Source organism: Salminus brasiliensis, chromosome 1, assembly GCF_030463535.1.
Source record: "Salminus brasiliensis chromosome 1, fSalBra1.hap2, whole genome shotgun sequence".
Lineage (NCBI taxonomy): Eukaryota > Metazoa > Chordata > Actinopteri > Characiformes > Bryconidae > Salminus > Salminus brasiliensis.
Genome location: NC_132878.1, coordinates 88869874 through 88890521, shown reverse-complemented (window position 1 = coordinate 88890521; position 20648 = coordinate 88869874). Strand labels below are relative to the sequence as shown.

Below are 20648 nucleotides of genomic sequence, written 5' to 3'. Positions count from 1 at the left end.
GAGATGGGGATTTAAGCCCCCAACGATGGCCAGCGACGTTTTAGCTGCAAATCTGACCTTACCGTTCTGTCCTTTTGCTTCAGTGTAATGTTAATGCACTTCAGTTGAAACTCTCTCGAAACTAAAAAAGTGCAAAATCTCCAAAATAACAGCTTTGCTTTGTTTATTCATGTCAAACAGATTGCTACTGTCTATGTAGCATTCTCAGTTTATAGACGTGTGTGGTTGTAGCATTAACAAATAATGGCCTATTTCTGGCCGTTGACCTTAAAGGGCAAATATAATGGAAAACTGAACTTTGCTCATGTATTAATAGGAGGCTTGAATGTAGTACATTTATAAAATGTACCATACATCCATATCTGTAAACTAATCTGTAAAAAACACCCATTTTGTATTTGTTGTACATGTGATGTCACAAAAAAACAATGGATACATCAGAACAGATGTAATTTACATACTTCAGGCTTAACAGTAATAGGCTGTTTAACCCCTTAAAAAGCCTAAGGCTGGTGGGGGCCAAAAGTGTTATTACAAACTTCTATTATAATTGAATAGCCCCACCAGTTTGTACAGTCCCTGTAGTTACTGAGTAATAATCACAGTAGTGACTAAAAAGCTATGGAGTGTTAAGGGGTTAATAATAAGAGTTAGCTTGATCAAACAAGCTTCAAACTGCAAAATCTTTACATATACAGACTCTAAGCTTCTAAAATTGCCTATTTTTAATCCGTTGTATTTGTAATGTCACTAAACAATCAGTGGCTTTACATGTGCCTGCCTATGCCTCCTAAAGCAGATTGGCCTACAGTAGCTTAGCCCTGCCCCTTCATGCTGACATTAAAAGGAGTGTTTCAGCCCAGACTGTTTTTTGAATGAGCCGCAATGCAAGTCAGCCAGTCAGAGCAGACAGTATTAAATATTTCAGTCTTAAAGACACAGTAACAAACTCAGGCTGTTCAGTAATTAGTGACGAAGGGAGATAAAGAGAGGCGGGGTACTATTTCAGCTCAGACTACACAGCCAGTAAGAATAGCGACCATTTACATACATCAGTATTAAAGCCATGATAACAGAAACAGCACACAAGCATATAAAGCCACACAGGTGTTACATGTAGAAAAATGTTGGGAATCGGCTTGTTACGGTGTTCTCCCATATCTGCCAGCCTGTAATACCCTGACTCACCAGCAGAGGGGGAGGCGCCTGTGTGCTTGTATTTTTAGGATTGTTCGAATGCAGCATGAGGAGCACTTTCATTTGCTAGCAGTTGGGACATAATTAACTTGATGAATGAAGAGGAAAAACACAGAACAGTCTTAGCAATCATCAGCCGCCCACATATCATCAGATGAGAGCTGTACATGGAGCTGGAGAGGCATGGAATGGCCTGTTTACTGATTACCGTGATTCTGACTTCTTGGAATGATTTCATAATCTTGTCAGAGGATTATATGAGGGGAGTGTGTGCATATGTGCTTGCATGTTTAAGTAGTGTGTGAGGGGTGCTTTGTTGCTATTTTGGTGAGGGGGCAGTGATGTTATGACTGGTGGGTGATATTGGAAGTCAAAATGCAGCCTGGACCTTGACTTTATCCTTGACATGAGTAGACATAACACTGGCATTGTTTTCATGTGCTGTTACAGGTTTATCACATACCCAGTGGTCCCATCACAGGTCATGATGCCTGTCCTACACTAGGATGACCCTGTGACCTCTTTAGTCTGGACATGTCCTGTATTTGAGATCAAACAAATGCATTCAGACAGGATTTCTAAACCTTGTACTTCAACTCAGGACTGGAAAATGAGATTCGATCTTAGCAGGAAACTCTAGTCTCTAAATCCCCAGTGAGATGCAAGTCCAGTCCAGTGACATCAAGAGCAAACTGCATATTGAGCTAACTGTCTCATGGAGGAAAGAAGTAGAAGCTGCCTCCGAGAAGAAGAAGAAGCTGAAGTACAAGGAGACTGGCTGGAAAACCATCATCTAGCCAACAGAAGTAGGATGTCGCAGCTTTGTTGCCACATCAGCTGAGGAACGTGGGGGTAACTGGCACAAACCAGTGGAAAGCTCTGAGGGACCTGGTTGAAGAGACGAGTAGTAGATGAGAAGAGTAGATTTTGGCTTTGGTTGAGAAGAAAAGAGAACCCAAGGTTCATCCAAACCATCCCTTCCACTGCTTTAAAAGTCTCTATAAGCCCCACCTTCTCTCCCTTACCATTGTTTTACATATCCCTGCATCTACATGCAGCCATTGGTCCAACTGCTTCCCACCACAGGGATGACGCCTGTGTACCTCCCAGTGTCCTCTTTTTTGAAAGCCAAAATATTTACATTTACATTTACATTTACGGCATTTAGCAGACGCTCTTATCCAGAGCGACTTACAAAGTGCTTTGCTATTTACCCAAGAAAAGCCTTAGCTAGGTAGAATAGACCAATAATTCAAAGGATACCTCTAAGCTTAGACATTACTAAACACAAGTCAATAAGGTGACCATAGTACTCTAATCGTCCAAGTATTCTCGGAAGAGGAGGGTCTTCAGTCTGCGTTTGAAGACAGCGAGCGACTCGGCCGTTCGGACACCCAGGGGAAGCTCGTTCCACCACTTTGGTGGATATGGTCCCCCTATCCTACACACATTGACGAAAGTATTGGGACTAGATCTATTGAGACTAGATCTCGGTCTCTACTGTTCTGCTAGATTCTGGAGAATTTGATTGCATTCATTAACAAGAGCATTAGTGAGATCAGGATGTTGAATGATAATCACCCTTCCTCATCCCCATCTCCCCAACTTATCCCAAAAGTATTGGATGGAGCACCAACCATCATACCACTGCTCCACAGCTCAGTGCTGCTTTAAACCCTTTTAGCCCATGACTGCATTAGGCATGATGCCAGTAGGTTCATGTTTATTTGCTGTTTAGTCCTATTCTTTTGGCAGTACTTCTCTACAGGGACTAGACTACCTGTCTGTGTGTGTGTTTGCACATCTTTGTCAGCAATGGATGCAACTTAAAGTAGCTGAGTACGTTTATTAGAAGGGGTGTCCAAAAACATTTGGGCATTAAGGTACTTTAGCAATGGGGAAACAGATCCCTGACTACAGCTGTGAATTACAGGTTATTGTAGAATTTTCCAGATGTTTTCAAGGTGAAGACCAGCTTCTTCCAATCAAGGCCTCATTTCCCTGTTTGTTACACTACTGTCACACTCTGATTCCTACATTAGAGAACAAATCATGCTGCATACAGCCTACTCCCCTTCCTCTCCTCTTCACCATATCACTCTTCATGAATATTGCATGGGGCTCTGTTATGTCCACTACATAATCCTGCTCTCCGATCATTAAGCCTTGTTCTGCTCGACTGAGTTTTCTCTATTTGCCTTCATGTGAACATGTATCCATGTCTGTGATCCACCACGTTACAGTAGCGTCCTGTAAGTTGGGGGGTCTCCGAATTTAAGGGTGGCAGTAGTGAATATCCCAAAGGCAGAATGCCTTGTTAAGATCATTTGTTGTCTGAGAAAAAATGAAGCTCAATACAAAACATATGCTTCTCAATGAAACCCTCCATTGGCTGAAGAGGAAATTCCACCAATGTTCAAAATAATAATAATAATAATAATAATAATAATAATAATAATAAAATGAATATCATTAAAGTAAAGCCATTAGGAGTGGTGTGGTGTGAAATGCTTAATTCTGGAGAAACTTACAGAGTCAGTTGTTTAGAGTGGTAGTGAAGTGAACCAGACATCTGATACACTGACTGATACCAGAGGCTTTGTTTTTGGCCTTATCCAGAACGACTTTCAAAAGTGCTTTGCTATTTACCCAAGAAAACCTTAGCTAGTTAGAATAGACCAATAGTTCAAAATACCTCTAAGTTTAGACATTACTAAACAAGTCAATAAGGTGACCATAGTACTCTATTCGCTATTCGTCCAAGTACTCTCTGAAGAGGTGGGTCTTCAGTCTGCGTTTGAAGACAGCGAGCGACTCGGCCGTTCGGACACCCAGGGGAAGTTTGTTCTACCACTTTGGTGCAGGACAGAAAAAAGCCCGGACGCTCGTCTTCCGCGGATTTTGAGGGATGGCGGGTCGAGCCGAGCCGTACTTGAAGCTGGAAGGGCTCTTAGTGCGGATCGGCTTTTGACCATTGCCATCAAGTATGGAGGGGCTGGTCTATTCTGGGCTTTGTAGGCCAGCGTCAGAGTTTTGAATCTGATGCGGGCAGCAGCTACAGGAAGCCAGTGAAGAGAACCTTGATGCACCATTTCAGTGCAACTTCTATTTGTGTCATTTACATGTAGGAGAATGTAGCATTAGGAGTTTTGCCCAAGGGCTGTTATTGGTGTAGTTTGGTGTTCTGGCCTGGCTGTTGATTTGAACTCTGTGTGATTAATTTGTATAAATGAACCAATAGAAATGCTCTAAATGACTGGGAATAAAATACTTTACATTGACTTCCAGGTAAGCAATTTTTTTCCTTCTCCTGTAAAGTCACTATTTTTAAGTGCATCAATATAGACTACGAGTCTATATGCAAGATTAGTTCATAAGCAACATAATCTGGTTCATTTCTGAACATTTTGGGAACCATAGGCCCCCCAAAGGTCCTACTTTTACCCACACCCGACCTAATCACATGATGGTGAGAGCAGAAGTGAAAAATAATGAATACTTAATTAATTTGTGTCAGGATCGATGTTTAATGAAGGCTTAAGTGAAATCAGCAGTACAATAATTAGTAATGTACAGGGGACATCACATCATTAAGCCACTAAATGGAGAAAATATAAATAAATAAATAAATAAATGAAGTTACAGTATGTGGCATCTGCATCATTTCACCAAGTGGCATGTTGCTCGTTTATGCTTCCTATCTTTCTTTCTATCTATCTTTCTTTCTTTCTTTCTTTCTATCTATCTTTCTTTGTAAATCAAAAACTGGTCATCAAATAAAAGCACATTTGTTGGGCCTCTTTTTATGCGACTTCTTACATTGAGATTATGTAAGCAAATATTAAAACATGGTCGTATGAAATTCCTCATGAAAAAAAGTTTGATTTTAGAAAATAATTGAATGACGGCTCTGGAGGAAACAAACTAAATGTGGCATTTTCTGCTCATTTTGGAGCACATCTTCTATTTATTTTATGAATTTAACCTACTGAACAAAAATAAAACACATTTTATATATTTTCAGTATTTTACATTTTATATTATTATTATATTTTACAAGCGAATAAACTGTAAAGTAATTATAGTAATTATTTCTATAAAAAAATCTAAATGCAAAAGTGTGTTCTCTGTTGATTTGTTTAAACAACAAAGCATGTCATTCATCCAGAGAAAAAGTGCATATATACTGCAAAACAAAAAATGGCAAGTTTACAAGAGAAGGAAAAAACTTTCTTAATCAATGGAAATCAAGGTGTTATTCAAAAGTTTGGGTACGCTTAGTCAAATTACATTTGCTGAGAACTAGGTCAGTTTGACGGAGTGTTTATTTTAACAGGCATAACATTTCTAGCCTTTAGGGTACAGGTGTAGCGGTCCAGGAAACTCACAGACCAACAGTAACAGTAAATATCACATGTGATGCTAGTCGGCCAATCAGATCTGTGCATTGTAAAGAGCGCTGTGACTTGAGTGAGTGACACACTGGACGTTTCTCAATCTGCGTTCTTGTCTGTGCTTGTGTATCGAGGATGCATCAGGACGTGACTTGTGTGGAGGGAGGTGATTTGAATTACATTGCTCTAAAAAGAAAAAAATGGAGCAAAATCCAAGCTTTTAATCTAGAATAGACGGACTAACACATGTTTATTCTTCCCACAGGCAGTTCTAAACCAGTATGTCTCGAGACTGCAGTGCTTATTAAAAGTTACTCTCCACTAAGAGACGAGTTATTATAAGATTATTATTATTATATATTATTATTAAGATGCACATTTTTTCTGCTTTATTTTAAAATTTGCCTTAAAATGAGTAAAGAACATTTATTTAGAGCATTTATTATTTATCATTTGTCCAATTTAGTGAAAACTGACAATAAATATTGTTGAACTAAATTGAATTGTAATTGTACTTTGTGTTTGATCTGTCATTCAGTTGTTTACTAAATAAAATGTTGATATAGGCTACTTTTTATTTCTCTGCTTTCCCACTTTTCCTATTTATGTCTTCTTATATTCTAGATTTATTATTATTATTATTATTATTATTATTATTATTATTTTATTTATTCAATAATTGCTCTTTGGTGTAACTGGGACCTCAATCCATGTACCACATGTGATGCAAATGACAATAAAGTCTCTTTGAATATACAGGATATGTCAGTATATCATAATTTTAAGTTATAATGACCAAGATATAATAAAAGACCTTGAGGCTTGAGGAAATCTTTTCTAACTGGACCTCACTCATTTTTCATGAAATACCCCTGCACTACAGAGACCCACCTCTGCACATGCCACAGCATAGCTGTGCTATTATTATTTTATTTTATTTTTTTAAAAATAAGACACTAAATGTGGTGTGTGTAAGAGTAAAGTAATGTCACATTTAATAGGTTATATTTTATATTAAATTCAATTCAATTCAATTAATTTACTAAACAGGAAATGTGTCTGAAATAGGCCTTTTTTTTTTTTTTTTTTTAAGATATCTGCTGCATAAACAGACCCTGGGCTGCCCTGTGTGTCTGAGGACTGCCATAATCAGCTACAGTTGTCATAAACAGGCGAATTACAGGCGAATTAGAGTCATTAAGACTTTCCTGAATGGAAGCATGGCAGCAGGAGGAGCTGGCTGAGTGTGTCAGGAGTGATCTGCGCTTCAGAGCCGCACTTTCGCGCCTCAGGGCTGAGGGGGAGGAGGGGGGGAGAGAAGAGGTGGGGGGGGGAGAAAAGTTTAGCAGTTGCCGATGTCTGTTTCGGTTCCTGCTTCCAGCCCGTGCTGAGCTCTGCAGAGCTGGCGGTTATGTCGACACGTTAGAGTCGGTGAGGTCTGAGTTCGTCGTGTTTTCCAGCGCCATGGACTACATTCTGTCGTTCACGAGCGGCGGGGCGCGCGCCGTCCGGGACGCGATTTCCAACCGACTCTGGAGCGCGCCGCAGCCCGAGCGAGACGGGCACGAGCGAGACGGGCACGAGCCCCGCACGGCCGAGGCACGCAGTGCAGGTGGGAAGTGGAGCAGCTTGGTCAGATTAGGAGGGTTCTGTGTAAAATAAGGCGATTTTGAGGTTAATGCTGGGCTTTGAACTCGACACGGAGGCAGAAGAGTCGCTCAAAACTTGTTGTCAAGCACTTTTAAAAAGTTCCGCTGCAGACTGAGTTCACATACACTGACAGGACGACGTGGCTGGGCAGGCTGTGTGTGTGTGCCTTATTTTTTGTCACGGGGGTCAGTTGAGACTGTTAAACGACGTTAAGCCTCGTTTGGTCTGACTTTGTGAAAGTTTAGGGCTTGCAGCGTTGGGTGGACTGTGGGGTGACCCAGCAAGGGTGGGCTGGACGTCTGCATGGGGGCTGCAGCTGCTGGGTGGTCATGTAGGGTGGGTTTGGCGATATGCCAAACAGGTAGTATCACAATCCATAATTCATGAGATCCATAATAATGTGATATGTGTCATGTTATGAAACTTGAATGCTCTGAGAGTTAATGTAGGTTGTGTAGGTCAACGTCAGGAAGACGTTGGACTCTAATGTCAGACAGATGTTGAATTTTTGCTATAAATGAAAGTCGAGTTGACGTCTAAACCCACTGTTGTTCAGATTTTGGTTGATTTAGGTTGAAAATCATATTCACGGATCCATCATAAACCAACAGCTCCAACGTTAGACAGATGTTGAATTTCCTTTGACTCAAAACTACCAGTGTCAATGCCAACGTCAGTTTGACGTGAAATTGTGACGACAGCTGATGTTATTATTTTGTTGGCTGATGTAATCTTAAGTAACCAAATCCAACATCTTTTAAATGTTACAGGCCAATATCATATTGACATAAAAAAAAATGAATGACCAAAAACCAACATCTGCTAAACTTCATGACGTTAATGTCCACACAGCGTAAACTCCTACTGTTGTTAGACGTTTCTACTGTTGTTGGTTTTAGGTTTGAAGGTGTGAAGTAGATAAAGTTCAACGTCTGTCTAATGTTGTGGCTCCATGTGGCTGGAATGGCCCTCCCTGGTACAGCTTGACTCCTCCACGTTTTACCAGTGTGTTCGGCCTGTGTGTGGACTGCTGTTGGGTAGGCTCACTGTCTGCACGCAGAAATGTAGGGAGCATTGTCAGGGCGATGTATTGACCCTGTGTAATTGTAGCCACTCCCACAATACACATCTCTCACTCACTACATGACTCAATCACCGGTCAGAGAGGGCAAAGTCTGCTCCCTTACTCTGATGGCTGTGCGGCCTGCCTTCTGCATCTCAAGTCAAGTCAAGTCAAGTGGGTTTTATTGTCATTTTAACTACATACAGAGTACACAGTGAAGCGAAACAACGTTCCTCCAGGACCATGGTGCAACATAGACACGGTGCACACAGAACACAAGTGCAACACAAACAAGTGCGGACAGACAACACAACACAGTACAGACAGAGAATAATGAATAATTGGGGGTAGTGTGCAAATTCTGCAGTGTATAAATATTGAGTCCAGTGAGGTAGTAAAGTTATTAGTGCAAAATGCTTTGTGCAAAAAATGCTTCCCATTTTATCTGGGGTAAATGGTTGGAGAGAGAGAGAGTGTGTGTGCATGTAGCAGAAAAGACATCAGTTCAGAAGTTGAGTTGAGTTGAGAAGTCTAATGGCTTGGGGGAAGAAGCTGTTGCAGAGTCTGGTCATGTTGGACCGGATGCTGCGGTACCTTCTTCCTGATGGCAGGAGGGAGAACAGTCTGTGTGAAGGGTGGGTGGAGTCATCCACAATGCTGGTTGCTTTGCAGATGCAGCAGGCAGTGTAAATGTCCATGACGGAGGGAAGAGAGACTCCGATGATCCTCTCAGCTGTCCTCACAATGCGTTGGAGGGTCTTGTGGTCAGAGGCTGTGCAGGTCCCAAACCAGGCAGTGATGCAGCTGCTTAGGATGCTCTCTATGGTTCCCCTATAGAAGAGGGTGAGAATGGGTGGAGGGAGACGGGCCTTTCTTAGCTTCTGGAGGAAGCAGAGACGCTGCTGGGCTTTCTTGGCTGTAGAGCTGGTGTTCAGGGACCAGGTGAGGTTCTCCGCTAGGTGGACACCAAGGAACTTGGTGCTCTTAACAATCTCCACAGAGGAGCCGTTGATGTTAAGCGGAGAGTGGTCCGGTCTTGTTTTCCTGAAGTCAACAACCATTTCCTTGGTCTTCTCTACATTCCAGTGAAGGTTGTTGACTGTACACCAGTCTGTCAGCTGCTGCACCTCCTCTCTGTATGCTGACTCGTCGCCTTTGCTGATGAGACCCAGCACAGTTGTATCATCGGCGAACTTTATGATGCTGTTAGAACTGTGTTTCGCAACACAGTCATGAGTCAGCAGGGTGAACAGCAGAGGACTCAGAACACTGCCCTGGGGTGCCCCAGTGTTCAGTGTGATGGTGCTGGAGCTGCTGTCCCCGGACCGGACTAACTGGGGCCTCCCTGTCAGGAAGTCCAGGATTCAGTTGCAGAGGGGGGTGTTGAGGCCCAGCAGGCTTAACTTCCTCTCTGCAGCCCCAGCACTCAGTAAATCAGTCCCATGACCATGTGTAAACACCTGAGTGGCTGGTGCATTGAAGCACAGTGCACTCAAGAGCAGTGGGTGCTTGCCACCCTACTCCAGCATGGTGAGAGGCAGAGAACGGTTAAGGTGAATGTATTGAGAACTATAGGATTATTAAAAAATCGCAAAACTAAATCACAGCTGGTGTTCAGAGGCTGTGAGACTTTTATTTTACTTGCATTCCAGCATGCCTGCCATGTCATGTCATAGCATAATTAACCCCAGATATTAGAACTACTATAAAGCTATTGGAATTTATGCCACCATTCAGCTGTTTGGGATCAGAGGCATTATCAATAATCATTGTTACTAGATTATTACACTTAAGTGTTGAACTGCTGACTGGAATTTTATAAATTATATGAAATATATAGACTTCAGAAAGCATTTACAGATGTGTATCAGTATTTTACAGTTTCTGGAATCAAATGTTATAAATGATAAACAATGGTATATGACTTTACTCACTCCGTATCAAACCACTGGAAATAAAAATGTCAGTTATCAAAATATTATTTAATGCACATCATCTGACTTATTATTATTATTATTATTACTATTATTATTGTTATTGTTGTTATCATCATTATTATTAATTGATTACTAATTATTAATTTAGTCATTCCTATTTAATATCGCAATATGGCTTGCAGAAAAAAAAATCCCAAATACCGCAACGTCTGTTTTTTCTGATATGGTGCAGCCCTGTCTTCACTTATCATAATGCCTGCACACAGTCAAGGGTCAGAAGCACCAAAACAACCCAAAACAGAACCTCTGCCATGTTTAACCGTAGGGGCAGTGCTCTTTTCTTTGAAGGCCTCATGTCATTTTAATTCCATATTGCCAGCACCTGTTACTGCCATAAATATAAATGTGAGAAGAATCACATGATTGAAACCAGATTATTTATTCTTATTTTGAAAGGAGGGAGGGGGGTAATTCATTCCAGTCTATTTATGGAGATGTGTGTGAAATGATATTAGATTGAACTTTTTTTGTTGTTCCAGTTAGAGGTGGGCAATATGACAATATTTAATTGTATATTCTATGATTCGGATTATTATTCCACTCATTAATTTTATCATTCTTATTATTTCACAAAGTATATATACTTTTTTTTTTCAAAGAGCAGAAGTTTAAATCGACCAAACTTGTGATTCATCCGGACTTTGATAACACAGAAATAGAGGATTACAACAATGGCATAGGGATGTGTTTATGTACTACACACTGAAATAACACAATCCAACTCAGTTGCATGTGTATTAACAAAAGAGCTGATTTGTTTGTTTTATGTAGTTACTTTTAAATATGTCAATTTTATTGGCAGACAAATCAGGTACAAGACAAGTATGTGTAAGTTTATAATGTGTGTGTGTGTGATATTTGGCAACAGTTGAAACACTCATGCCAATAAAGCCTACTTGATTATGTATCGTCACACGACTAGCAGCGTATGAGGGAGTATAGGACTGTGTAAAGGGTATAGTATAGTAGTGTATAGTCATGGCTAGAAATGTTGACACCCCTGCACTTATTCAGAAAGTGCACCACTTCCCCTAAAACTCTGTAGCCAAATGCTTTGGCTTTGGCATATCCCATATTCTATTGTCAATAGTCAGTACTGATATCAGAACTGCTCCAGGTCTCTCAGATTTAAAGGGGCCTTCTTCAAACTGCTGTCTTCAGATCTCTCCACAGGCATTAATATCTGGACTCATTGCAGGCCGCTTCAGAACTCTCCAGTTCTTTGTCTTAAACCATTCCTGGGTGCTTTTTAAAGCATGCTCTGGGTCATTGTCCTTCTGGAAGACCCAGCTTTCTGACAGTTTTCAGATAGGGCTGCACAATATATTGTTTCAGCATGATCATCACACTGTGCACTTGTGCTGTAGACACACGGCAGGACATGCAGTGTCACGTAAGGCAGATTAAATCCATGCATGTCATGCTACAACTTGTTCTATACAAAAGAAAATTTCATACTGTTCTCATTATTCATGACAGCAGATTATATGAGACCCTATATCATTCATCTCTCTCCAGTCTTGGATTCACAGAGGGCATTATTAATATCATGATCATGTTGGATCATAGACTGCTGGAGAAATCTGGTGAAATTCCTGTATTTTATTTTTTAATATCGCCATTTTTAAACACAGAACAACAAAATATTGCATATCATGTCAGCTACGATGTTACCATGACCTGCAGGTCAAAGAGGGCTACAGGAGTGCTTTCTGGGGGTCATAAAGATGACCAACTGTTTATACCTACTCACACCTGTTTACATTCCTTCTTGCTTCACCAGTAATGATCCGGGTATAACCTGGTGTCTTCAGACTGAGATTGACAGGTGATGCCGGCAGTGAACAAACCCTAGATCTCTAGTCTCCTGATTCTTCTTCCTGGCTCAAGAATCAACTATAATCAACAGTATCCAGGGCCAGAAGCAGCAAGACAGCCCCAACCTTCACCACGTTTGACCGTAGGGGCCATGTTCTTGTCTTTGAAGGCCTCATTTCATTTTAATTCTATATTGCCAGCACCTGCTACTGCCATAAATATAGAAATGAAAGAAGAATCACATGATTGAAACCAGATTATTTCTTATTTTGAAAGGGGATCAATCATCTTGTCCAGGATTTGACCTTTTTTCTGGTGTTTCAGTTGACAATATTTTATTGAAACATGGTTAATTTGGTTATTGTGATACACAGTATACTTTCTAAGGATCTTGAGGATATTGTCAGTGCTTAAAGAGCGCTGATCAACTGTTTCACGTTTCATTACAAAGAGCGTAATTAGTCCTGTTTAATTGGATGAAGCGCAGCCACATTTGAATTCAATCACTGTACTAAATATGGAAAATCTGCCACAACTGATGCATTTTGTCTAAGTTTTCTCTAAAAATTGTGATACATATCATGGATCATGAAGATGTCTAAATATTTTGATATTACATTTTTACCATATCGTCCAGCCCTAGTTCCAGAGCGATCAAAGGAAATAAACATGAAAAACCAGGGCATTTGTAACTGCAACAGATTTCTGGCGTTTTCTGCCAATGCTTTTGGCTGTGACAGTATAAGGGAGTATGTATGCGTGTATCTTAACCTCCACGCTTAGGATGCACTCAGATTGGCATTGACATTGACGTTGTTTTTATGAAAGTTGGCAAATCAGAGATCCTTGACAGACCCGTGGGGGCAGTGGTGACTCAGCAGGCTATTGATGACAGGGTTGTAGGTTCCACACCTGGGCTCGGCCCTTCACCCTCTCTACTCCCCGGGCACAGCAATGGCTGCCCACCACTCTGGGCATGTGTGCTCAATATCACTGTGTGTGTTTGATCACTAGTGTGTGTGTGTGTGTGTGTAGGTGTATTCACTGCACGGATGGGTTAAAGACAGAGGCCAAATTCCATCTGTGTCCCTGTCCAAACGGTGAATTTCGTTGTCTTGAGAAGACAAGGATGGCAGTTTGGATTTAGATTTCCGTGCACTGATTTGAATGTTCATGCTTTAGATATTTTGATACTGTATCGATTGAAGTCATTACACACCCTATTGGACAAATATAAGCCCAATCCTGGTGAGCTCTATTGGTGAGACTATTCTATGAGCAGTTCTTGAAATGTGTACTCCACTCAAAACCACACCCTGGATTTCACATTTCCAAATATTTAACCAGCAGATAAAAGTTAACGAGACCTGGCCAACCCTGAGAAACCACTAAAGCAGTTTCTGACTCGGCATAATCTCAACAGCCTTGAAAAAAGTATGTTAATAAAAAAATAGACGTAAATAAAACATATTTGCTGGATTTTAGGATCCAAGTGACCGCTCTCTCTCTCTTCTGGTGTGTGGTGTTATGCATTCGAAACATGGCAGGTTGTGAGGCTGGTTAATTGCTGCACCTAATTAGACTAGGAAGGAATGAGATGCATGACTTTTGGTCTTTGTTGAAAATTCAGTTGACAGACTGGGGCAGGCGTTACAGACAGTTACTCACCACAGATGGGTGTGAAAGTTAAAGGCCTCATTTTCATAACAGACTCGAACAGTGACCAGGGAGCCAAGCAGCAGTGCTGCATGCTGCGGGAAGTCTTTGTGGGTGCAAGCTTGTAATAAGCTAAACTAAAACTAATTGAATGTACTATTTATTGTGCTGATTAAAGGATTGTGGACTGTTTACATGTCTTGTTGTTATAGACTGCTTCGGCATTTGCTCCACTGGCCTACTGCATTCTCTGCATGACCCAGTCATGTAAGTGTGTTAGACAGGACAAGTGTGTGTTTACACAGATGTATGAAGCTGTGTCTGCCGTGCAGTTCCACGGTCAGTGTTGAGTAAAGCTGGCTGGGGGAATCTATGTAGGCGGCATGCTCATGCTTTGTCGTATATCAAAATTGAGCCTGATTTTTTAGCCCTCATTTTTCAGTGTTCAGTTTTATTGTAGTAAGGTTAAAGGGACCTAAGAACTAGAAATCTTATTTTACTGTCATGCAAAAGTCGTATTGGAGCATTTCTATTGGTTCATCCATTGTGAAATTTTCACACAATGTAAAGAACAGCTGCCAGATTCACAAAAAGTCAAAAACAACAAAAATTAAAATACAAGATTTATGAGTGACAGCAACGATATCCTACATGGGTGTTGTATTCTATGGCATTTGTGTGAGTGTAAATACTAAAAACATTCCTAATTTATGTATATGTGACCAATTCTCATTCCTAGCTCTGTTTGTCCTTTTCTTACTGTGCCTTTAAGGTGTAAGTTACCTCTCTTCTGATTGGCAGCATTATATTAGGCCTCATTCTACAAGCAATCCAGACTGAAACACTACCTATAACTTCAGCGTAAATGGGTTGGTCTAAACTGATATAGGCTATACAAGCACACACATATATATATATAGTGTATGTAAATTCAGCAGTTTCTGTGACATTACAAACCAGCCAATTCAAAACAAGCCATTTTAAGTGAGTAGTATGTTGTTAAAAGCTGATAAATATCAGATTTCCTTGATTTAGACCTTTAAATAATTTTGGTTGCCCTCAGTAAATGTTGCTTACTCTTGGAAATATGAACATGAACCGATGGTAACTAATGATCTGGTGGTAAACTGATTGTTCAGATTTTGGATATTATTTCCTCTATTTACTATCACAATATTTCTATGTAATTACATGATACTTACACTGATCAGCAATAACAATAACTCTGTCTGCCTAATATTAAGTACGTACCCCTATGTGCCGCCACCACAGATCTGACCATTCAAGGCATGGACTCCACAAGACCTCTGAAGAGGCACCAAGACATTAGCAGCCGATCCTCTAAGTCCTGTAAGTTGTGAGGTGGGGCCTCCATGATAATCAGTGAGCCTTAGGTGCCCATGACCCTGTCCCTGTTCTAGTTCACTAGTTGTCCTTTTGTGGATAACTTTGGTGGGTACTGACCACTGTATACTGGGAATACCCCAGAAGACCACCCTGATGTTTTGGAGATTCTCTTACCCAGTCATCTAGCCATTACTATTTAGCTATTTTTTGTCAAAGTAGCTCAGATTCTTATGATTGCCCATTTTTTCTGCTTTTAACACATCACCTTCAAGAACTGACCATTCACTTGATGCTTAATGTATCCACCCTTTGACAGATGCCACTGTAGATGAAGATCATCAGTGTTTTCACCTCACCTGTCAGTGGTGATAATGTTATGGCTGATAAGTGTACATTGTTTTGTTATTGCCGTCGATAACCCACCTCTAATGGAGACCCCCCTTGTAGAGAACTCGAGCTATACACAATGTCTCTGTCGCTTTGCTAGCAGCACTAACAATTAGCGGTCATCACTGTGGGCTGTACTCAGGAGGCAGGTCCGACAGTCTTGCCTCGCATTTTCTCCGGACCACCTCACAGATGAATGAGGTGTGTGGGTGTCATCTTCAAGCCTGAATTACAAGACTGCACCGCTGTGTATCAAGAGTAATTGCTTGGTACATTAACCTGTTCAGTCACTCCTACGCAGGAGATTTTATGTAGATAACGAAGCAACGGCCAAGGATGAGGCTCTACTCAAGCCTCATGTCAGAATGTTTGTGGTCATCCCGTCTAATAAATGCATTTAGCTACTATAAATTGCACCCATTAATGACACAGATGTGCAAATGCACACACACACACAGAGTTTGTCTAGTCCCTATAGAAAAGTACTGCCAAGAGATAATGACTCTCTGGAGCAGATGAACCTATTGGCAACATGCCTAATGCCAGACATGTAAAGCTCCCCAGCATTGAGCTGTAGAGCAGTGGAACTGTGTTCTCTGGAATTGTGATGGTGGTCCATCCAATACTTTTGGGATGATTTGGGGATGTGTTGGGGTGGTGATCATCCAACATCCTGACCTCACTAAATACTTCTACATTATATGGACATAATCAGCTACATTAAATTATATATATTAGAGAGGTGGCACAGAACATGACCTCCAATAGGCTTCCACAGGCCAAAGAGACCAAGAGACCAATGCAATATTATCCAATAGTTTAAACAACAGGACTCATGGTATCTTATAACCCTGGGACTATTTTATAGCTTTGCACTTGTTTGAATGTTCTGGTTTGAAAAACTGACCGAATATTTTGACAGTTTTGAATTTGATTACTTTTGGTAGGCACTGAGCCCTGCTGACCAGAAGCACAGTGCCAGCCATGCCATTTTGGAGATGCTCGAATCTAGTTGCCTGGCCTTTACAATTTCACCCTACTCAAAGTCACTCAAGTCTTCATGCCTGTCAATTTCTCACCACATCCAGTTGACCTCACCACATTAACATACACAGATCAGCCGTTACATTAAAACCGCTGAGATGTGAAGTAAATAACATTGATTATCTGGTTACAATGTCATCTGTCAAGGGCTGGGATCTGTGTGTTAGTCAGCAAGTGAACAGTCAGTCCTTGAATGTGATGTGTTGGAAGCAGGAAAATGAGTAAGCACAGGAATCGGAGCCACTTTAAGAATAGGCAATTCGTGATGGATTTGTGAGACGGCTGGGTCAGAACTTCATTTGGGTCTTGTGGGGTGTTCACAGTATGTAGTGGTCAGTACCTACCAAAAGTGCTCCAAGGAAGGACATACGGTAAACCAGTGACAGGATTGTTGGTTCACATTGATGAACAAAGGCTGGCCTGACTGGTCTGGTCCTACAGCAGGGCTAATGTAGCACAAACTGCTGAAAAATGTAATAATGGCTGTATCTTGTGGAGGCCATGCCTCGATGGGTCTAAGGTGTTTTGGCAACACAAGGGGGACCTACGCAGTATTAGGCAGGTGGTTTTAATGTTATGGCTGATTGGACCTGTGCAGTAAAAACAAGATAATCAATCATTTCGTCTCGTCGGCTCTTACACTGAAAACATTCAGCGAACCATTTTGAGCCTGAAACTGGACAGTGAAATGTCCTGTGGAAGCCCAGTAGAGATCATTAGGGTTAATTTCTGAGAACTCCAGAAGAAGAAAAACATAGGTATATTCCCTAAGAGGGATTTGCTTGGCCAGAAATGTTAACAGTGGGCCTTATTCACCAACCACTTACCAAAATTTCACATACCTCGTCACATACCTATTCTATTAGCAGTACATCTCTGTAAGGACTAGACGGTGTAAGCAATTGGTGCAATTTAAAGTAGATAAATTCATGCATTAGAAGGGGTGTCCACAAACATTTGGACATATTGTGTATCATGCTAACTGATCCCGACCAGCTTTCATCCACCATTAGCCCTTAAAAGCAGACCAGAGCTCTGGAAAGCGACGAGCCTGCTCTGGTGGCCGTCAGCATGACCCCACCTCAGACTGCCCATCGATTACTGCAGCCTGTGGCCGCAGCAGCAGCGTTCGCTTCTTACTCGTCTGGACTAAATGCCAAAGTAATGGGGAGGGGGTGACGCACTCCGAGTCGATGGCTGCCCTCTGTTTGATAGCTGCCGAAACTTTGACTACGTGCCTTCAAGACGAACTGAAAGAGCTGTTTACCGAGTCTGGGCATGTAGCTCCCCGGCCAATCTATCAGCACACACCGGGGGCGCTCCCAGCCTATTTTTTCCCCTTGACCTGCTCTATTTCTCCTCCCTGTGGTCTGCTGTATTGAAGGGAGATATAGATTTTGTACTAAAGCTGTCAGTGGCATCCACATGGTGGGAGATGAATAATATGCAGTCTGCCGGCGCCGAGGGGGAAGGGTTCGGCGAGTAGGCATGGCTCAGCCCCGCGTGCTTTTCAGTCACATTTTTGTGTTTTATTTTGAATCTGATGTGTCACTCTCTCCACGTCTCGAGGGAAGGAAGGATGGAGGAAATGAGGATCCTGGCAGCAGACCCAGAAAGAGGTGGAGGAGGAAGTGTGAGAGGCGAGGCCTTTAGCCCTGGGTGCAAGTTGCCCTTTCGGATGAGGGACCAGCTCCATCTACCCGATGCTGACTTTAGCTATTGTGAAAGGAAATGTCACAACTGACCTCGAATCAGCGCAAAAGGGCAAACTTTACTCGCTTCGCTGTCCGGACAAAACCTTGTAACTCCAAAATGGGAACCTTTCAGAAGAAGAACATGTTCTTAAAGTCTGACAGACCAACATCAAACAGAGGTTCGGCCAGAAGTTATGATGGCTTTTCATTGCTGTGAGGATTCGATTGCATTCAGTCACAAGGGCATTCAGGAGGTCAGGTACGGGTGTCAGATAGTTCGTTCCAGATCACTCTAGAGAACCTAGTTCCACTGCTCCCCGGCCCAGTGCTGGCATATCGACCTTAAGCTTCTCCAAAGCATTGCAGTCATTGACTTTCATTTTCATACGCTAGGTATAGTTTAAACATGGACACTTGAAGTCTCAAGACATTCAGACTCTAGATCTACTTTACTTTGAATATTGCTGTTGTACAGGCTGCTGCTGTTTCTGCTACACAGAGTCTTTTCCTTTCACGTAAGAGCATTAAGTTTGTGTGTGTCGGCTGTTAGCCGTAGCGGTCGAGGTGAGTTTGAGTGCGGATTTTCTCAGCAGACAAGAGGCAGCATTGAGCTGGTGGAAGGCGATACTCAGTCGGCCTCGTCTGGTGCTTGTTCACTCTCGAAAGCTTGGCTTGTCAAGGTCCTTAGCCTTAATCTGGCTCTGGGAAACTTGCTCCAAATGTGAATTGGGTGGAACCCATACTAGGTTCGAGTATGGAATTGCCAAATTGCAGCTTTAAAAAAATATCGTTTGATAATTTGATACTTTGTGCACATAAAGGTGGACCTCAGGCAAAACAGTAACATGTAAGTAGACTGTAGTATATGGACCCTTTGAGTATTAATTGTAGTTTAATGTGATGAGATTTCATTGCAGTTCATTTTTTTGACTATTTCTGTTGAAATGTTTGCAGAATGTAAAAGATTTGGATTTGACAGTGACGTCATGGCGAGGGGATCTGAGGGCGCTGTGGTAAAGCAGGAGGTTGTATTTCAGAGTGTGTGCGCTCTTTAGCTTAACACAGAAGGCAGCTGATCAACAGGTGAAAGAGGTCAATGGGTGGACAGACAAGGGTTCAGTATTCTGGGACCTTGTAATGCAGTTTGGCATGTTAGATATTTATGGATATTTATAGACATAAAAGCATGAACCTTATCTGAAGCTCATGTAGACCATTTCTTTTTTTGTGTCTCCTTCAGAATCTGAGAGTTATTACTTTAGCTGCTGTACTACAGACATACGTTCATGTCCACTCATGTCCGATCCTTTGTTTTTATCACTGTGCACTTCTGATAGAGGCACCATTATGAGGCACGTTCTCAGAAGGTAACTAAAAATCTGCACTAGAGCTGTTTCACAGTGGAACTTGAGCACTTGTGATATCTGTTTTGACTGCATTTGAGGGAGTCTTCTTTCCTCCAGACACAGGCATGTAAAATGTGAGCATGTGGCTGTTATACGGCTGTTACTCTCCTGCCACGTCTTTCAATCTTTAATCACGGCATGTTATTACCAAAACTGTTTACCCATGTCTTTCAATCTTTCATCACGGCAGGTTGTTAACAAAACTGTTTAAACCAGCTCTGAACAGCTTGTACAAAACTGAGGTCGGCTTTCACAACACTGTTAGATTATTTAGCGTTCATAGTCCGCAGAAAAAAAAGCCTATCAGTTTAGTGTTTAGCACTGCATTCATATAAACATAAAGCTTTTAAAAATAACTGCAAGCATATTGATCAGAGAGGTCCTTCAAACTATTAGATATGAAATACACTACTAAATGGTCATTTACAAAATGTTGGATTGTAAAACGAATGATATTCATCTAGAATGTCACATAATGACTTCTAAAAAGTTTTTTTATATGTCAGCATTAACTGCCACTGTATTTTCTGTAATATAGCCACATAATTCGTACATCGATTTTGGCTATTATTCACCAATAAGTGAAAATAAGAGAGAGCGCCATCTACCCACCTGGAGAGTGCTTGAGCACCAGGAATGGCCACTAATGGCAAAGCGGCATGACTAGAGATTTAACTTGTGACCCCTGGGCCATGGTAGAAGAGGCAAAGAACAGGCTGGAGCATCCCTACATTATGCAAAACAACACGACACATAGGACACTAACATTTCTTCATATTTAAATGATAACTTTCTCCTTATACTTCCAAATCTGCACCCTTTTGGTATGATTTCTTTTTTCAGATTTGCTCCCAATTTAGTCATTTCCAATTCCCAACTAGAACATCACTGGACAGCGCAACACACTTGGAGGAGAACATTAACTGTTATAGACACCTGCACTGACTTGCATTGCTCTGAGTAACGAGGGAGAGAAAGGGCCATGCTACTTATGC

The 20648-nt window shown here is 41.5% G+C and overlaps 1 protein-coding gene across 3 annotated transcripts in view; it reads left to right on the top strand.

The window, feature by feature from the left end:
• oxr1a (oxidation resistance 1a) overlaps positions 1–20648 on the top strand; it is a 278911-nt gene that overhangs the window by 150122 nt on the left and 108141 nt on the right. The window contains exon 1 of one of the 3 annotated variants that reach the window (XM_072692288.1): positions 6961–7203. The exons of the other annotated variants lie outside the window; for them this stretch is intronic. Coding sequence (XP_072548389.1) covers positions 7056–7203 — 148 coding nt within the window. The 5' untranslated portion in view covers positions 6961–7055. Of the gene's footprint in view, positions 1–6960; positions 7204–20648 lie in introns of those variants that run through there. 3 annotated transcript variants of the gene reach the window in all.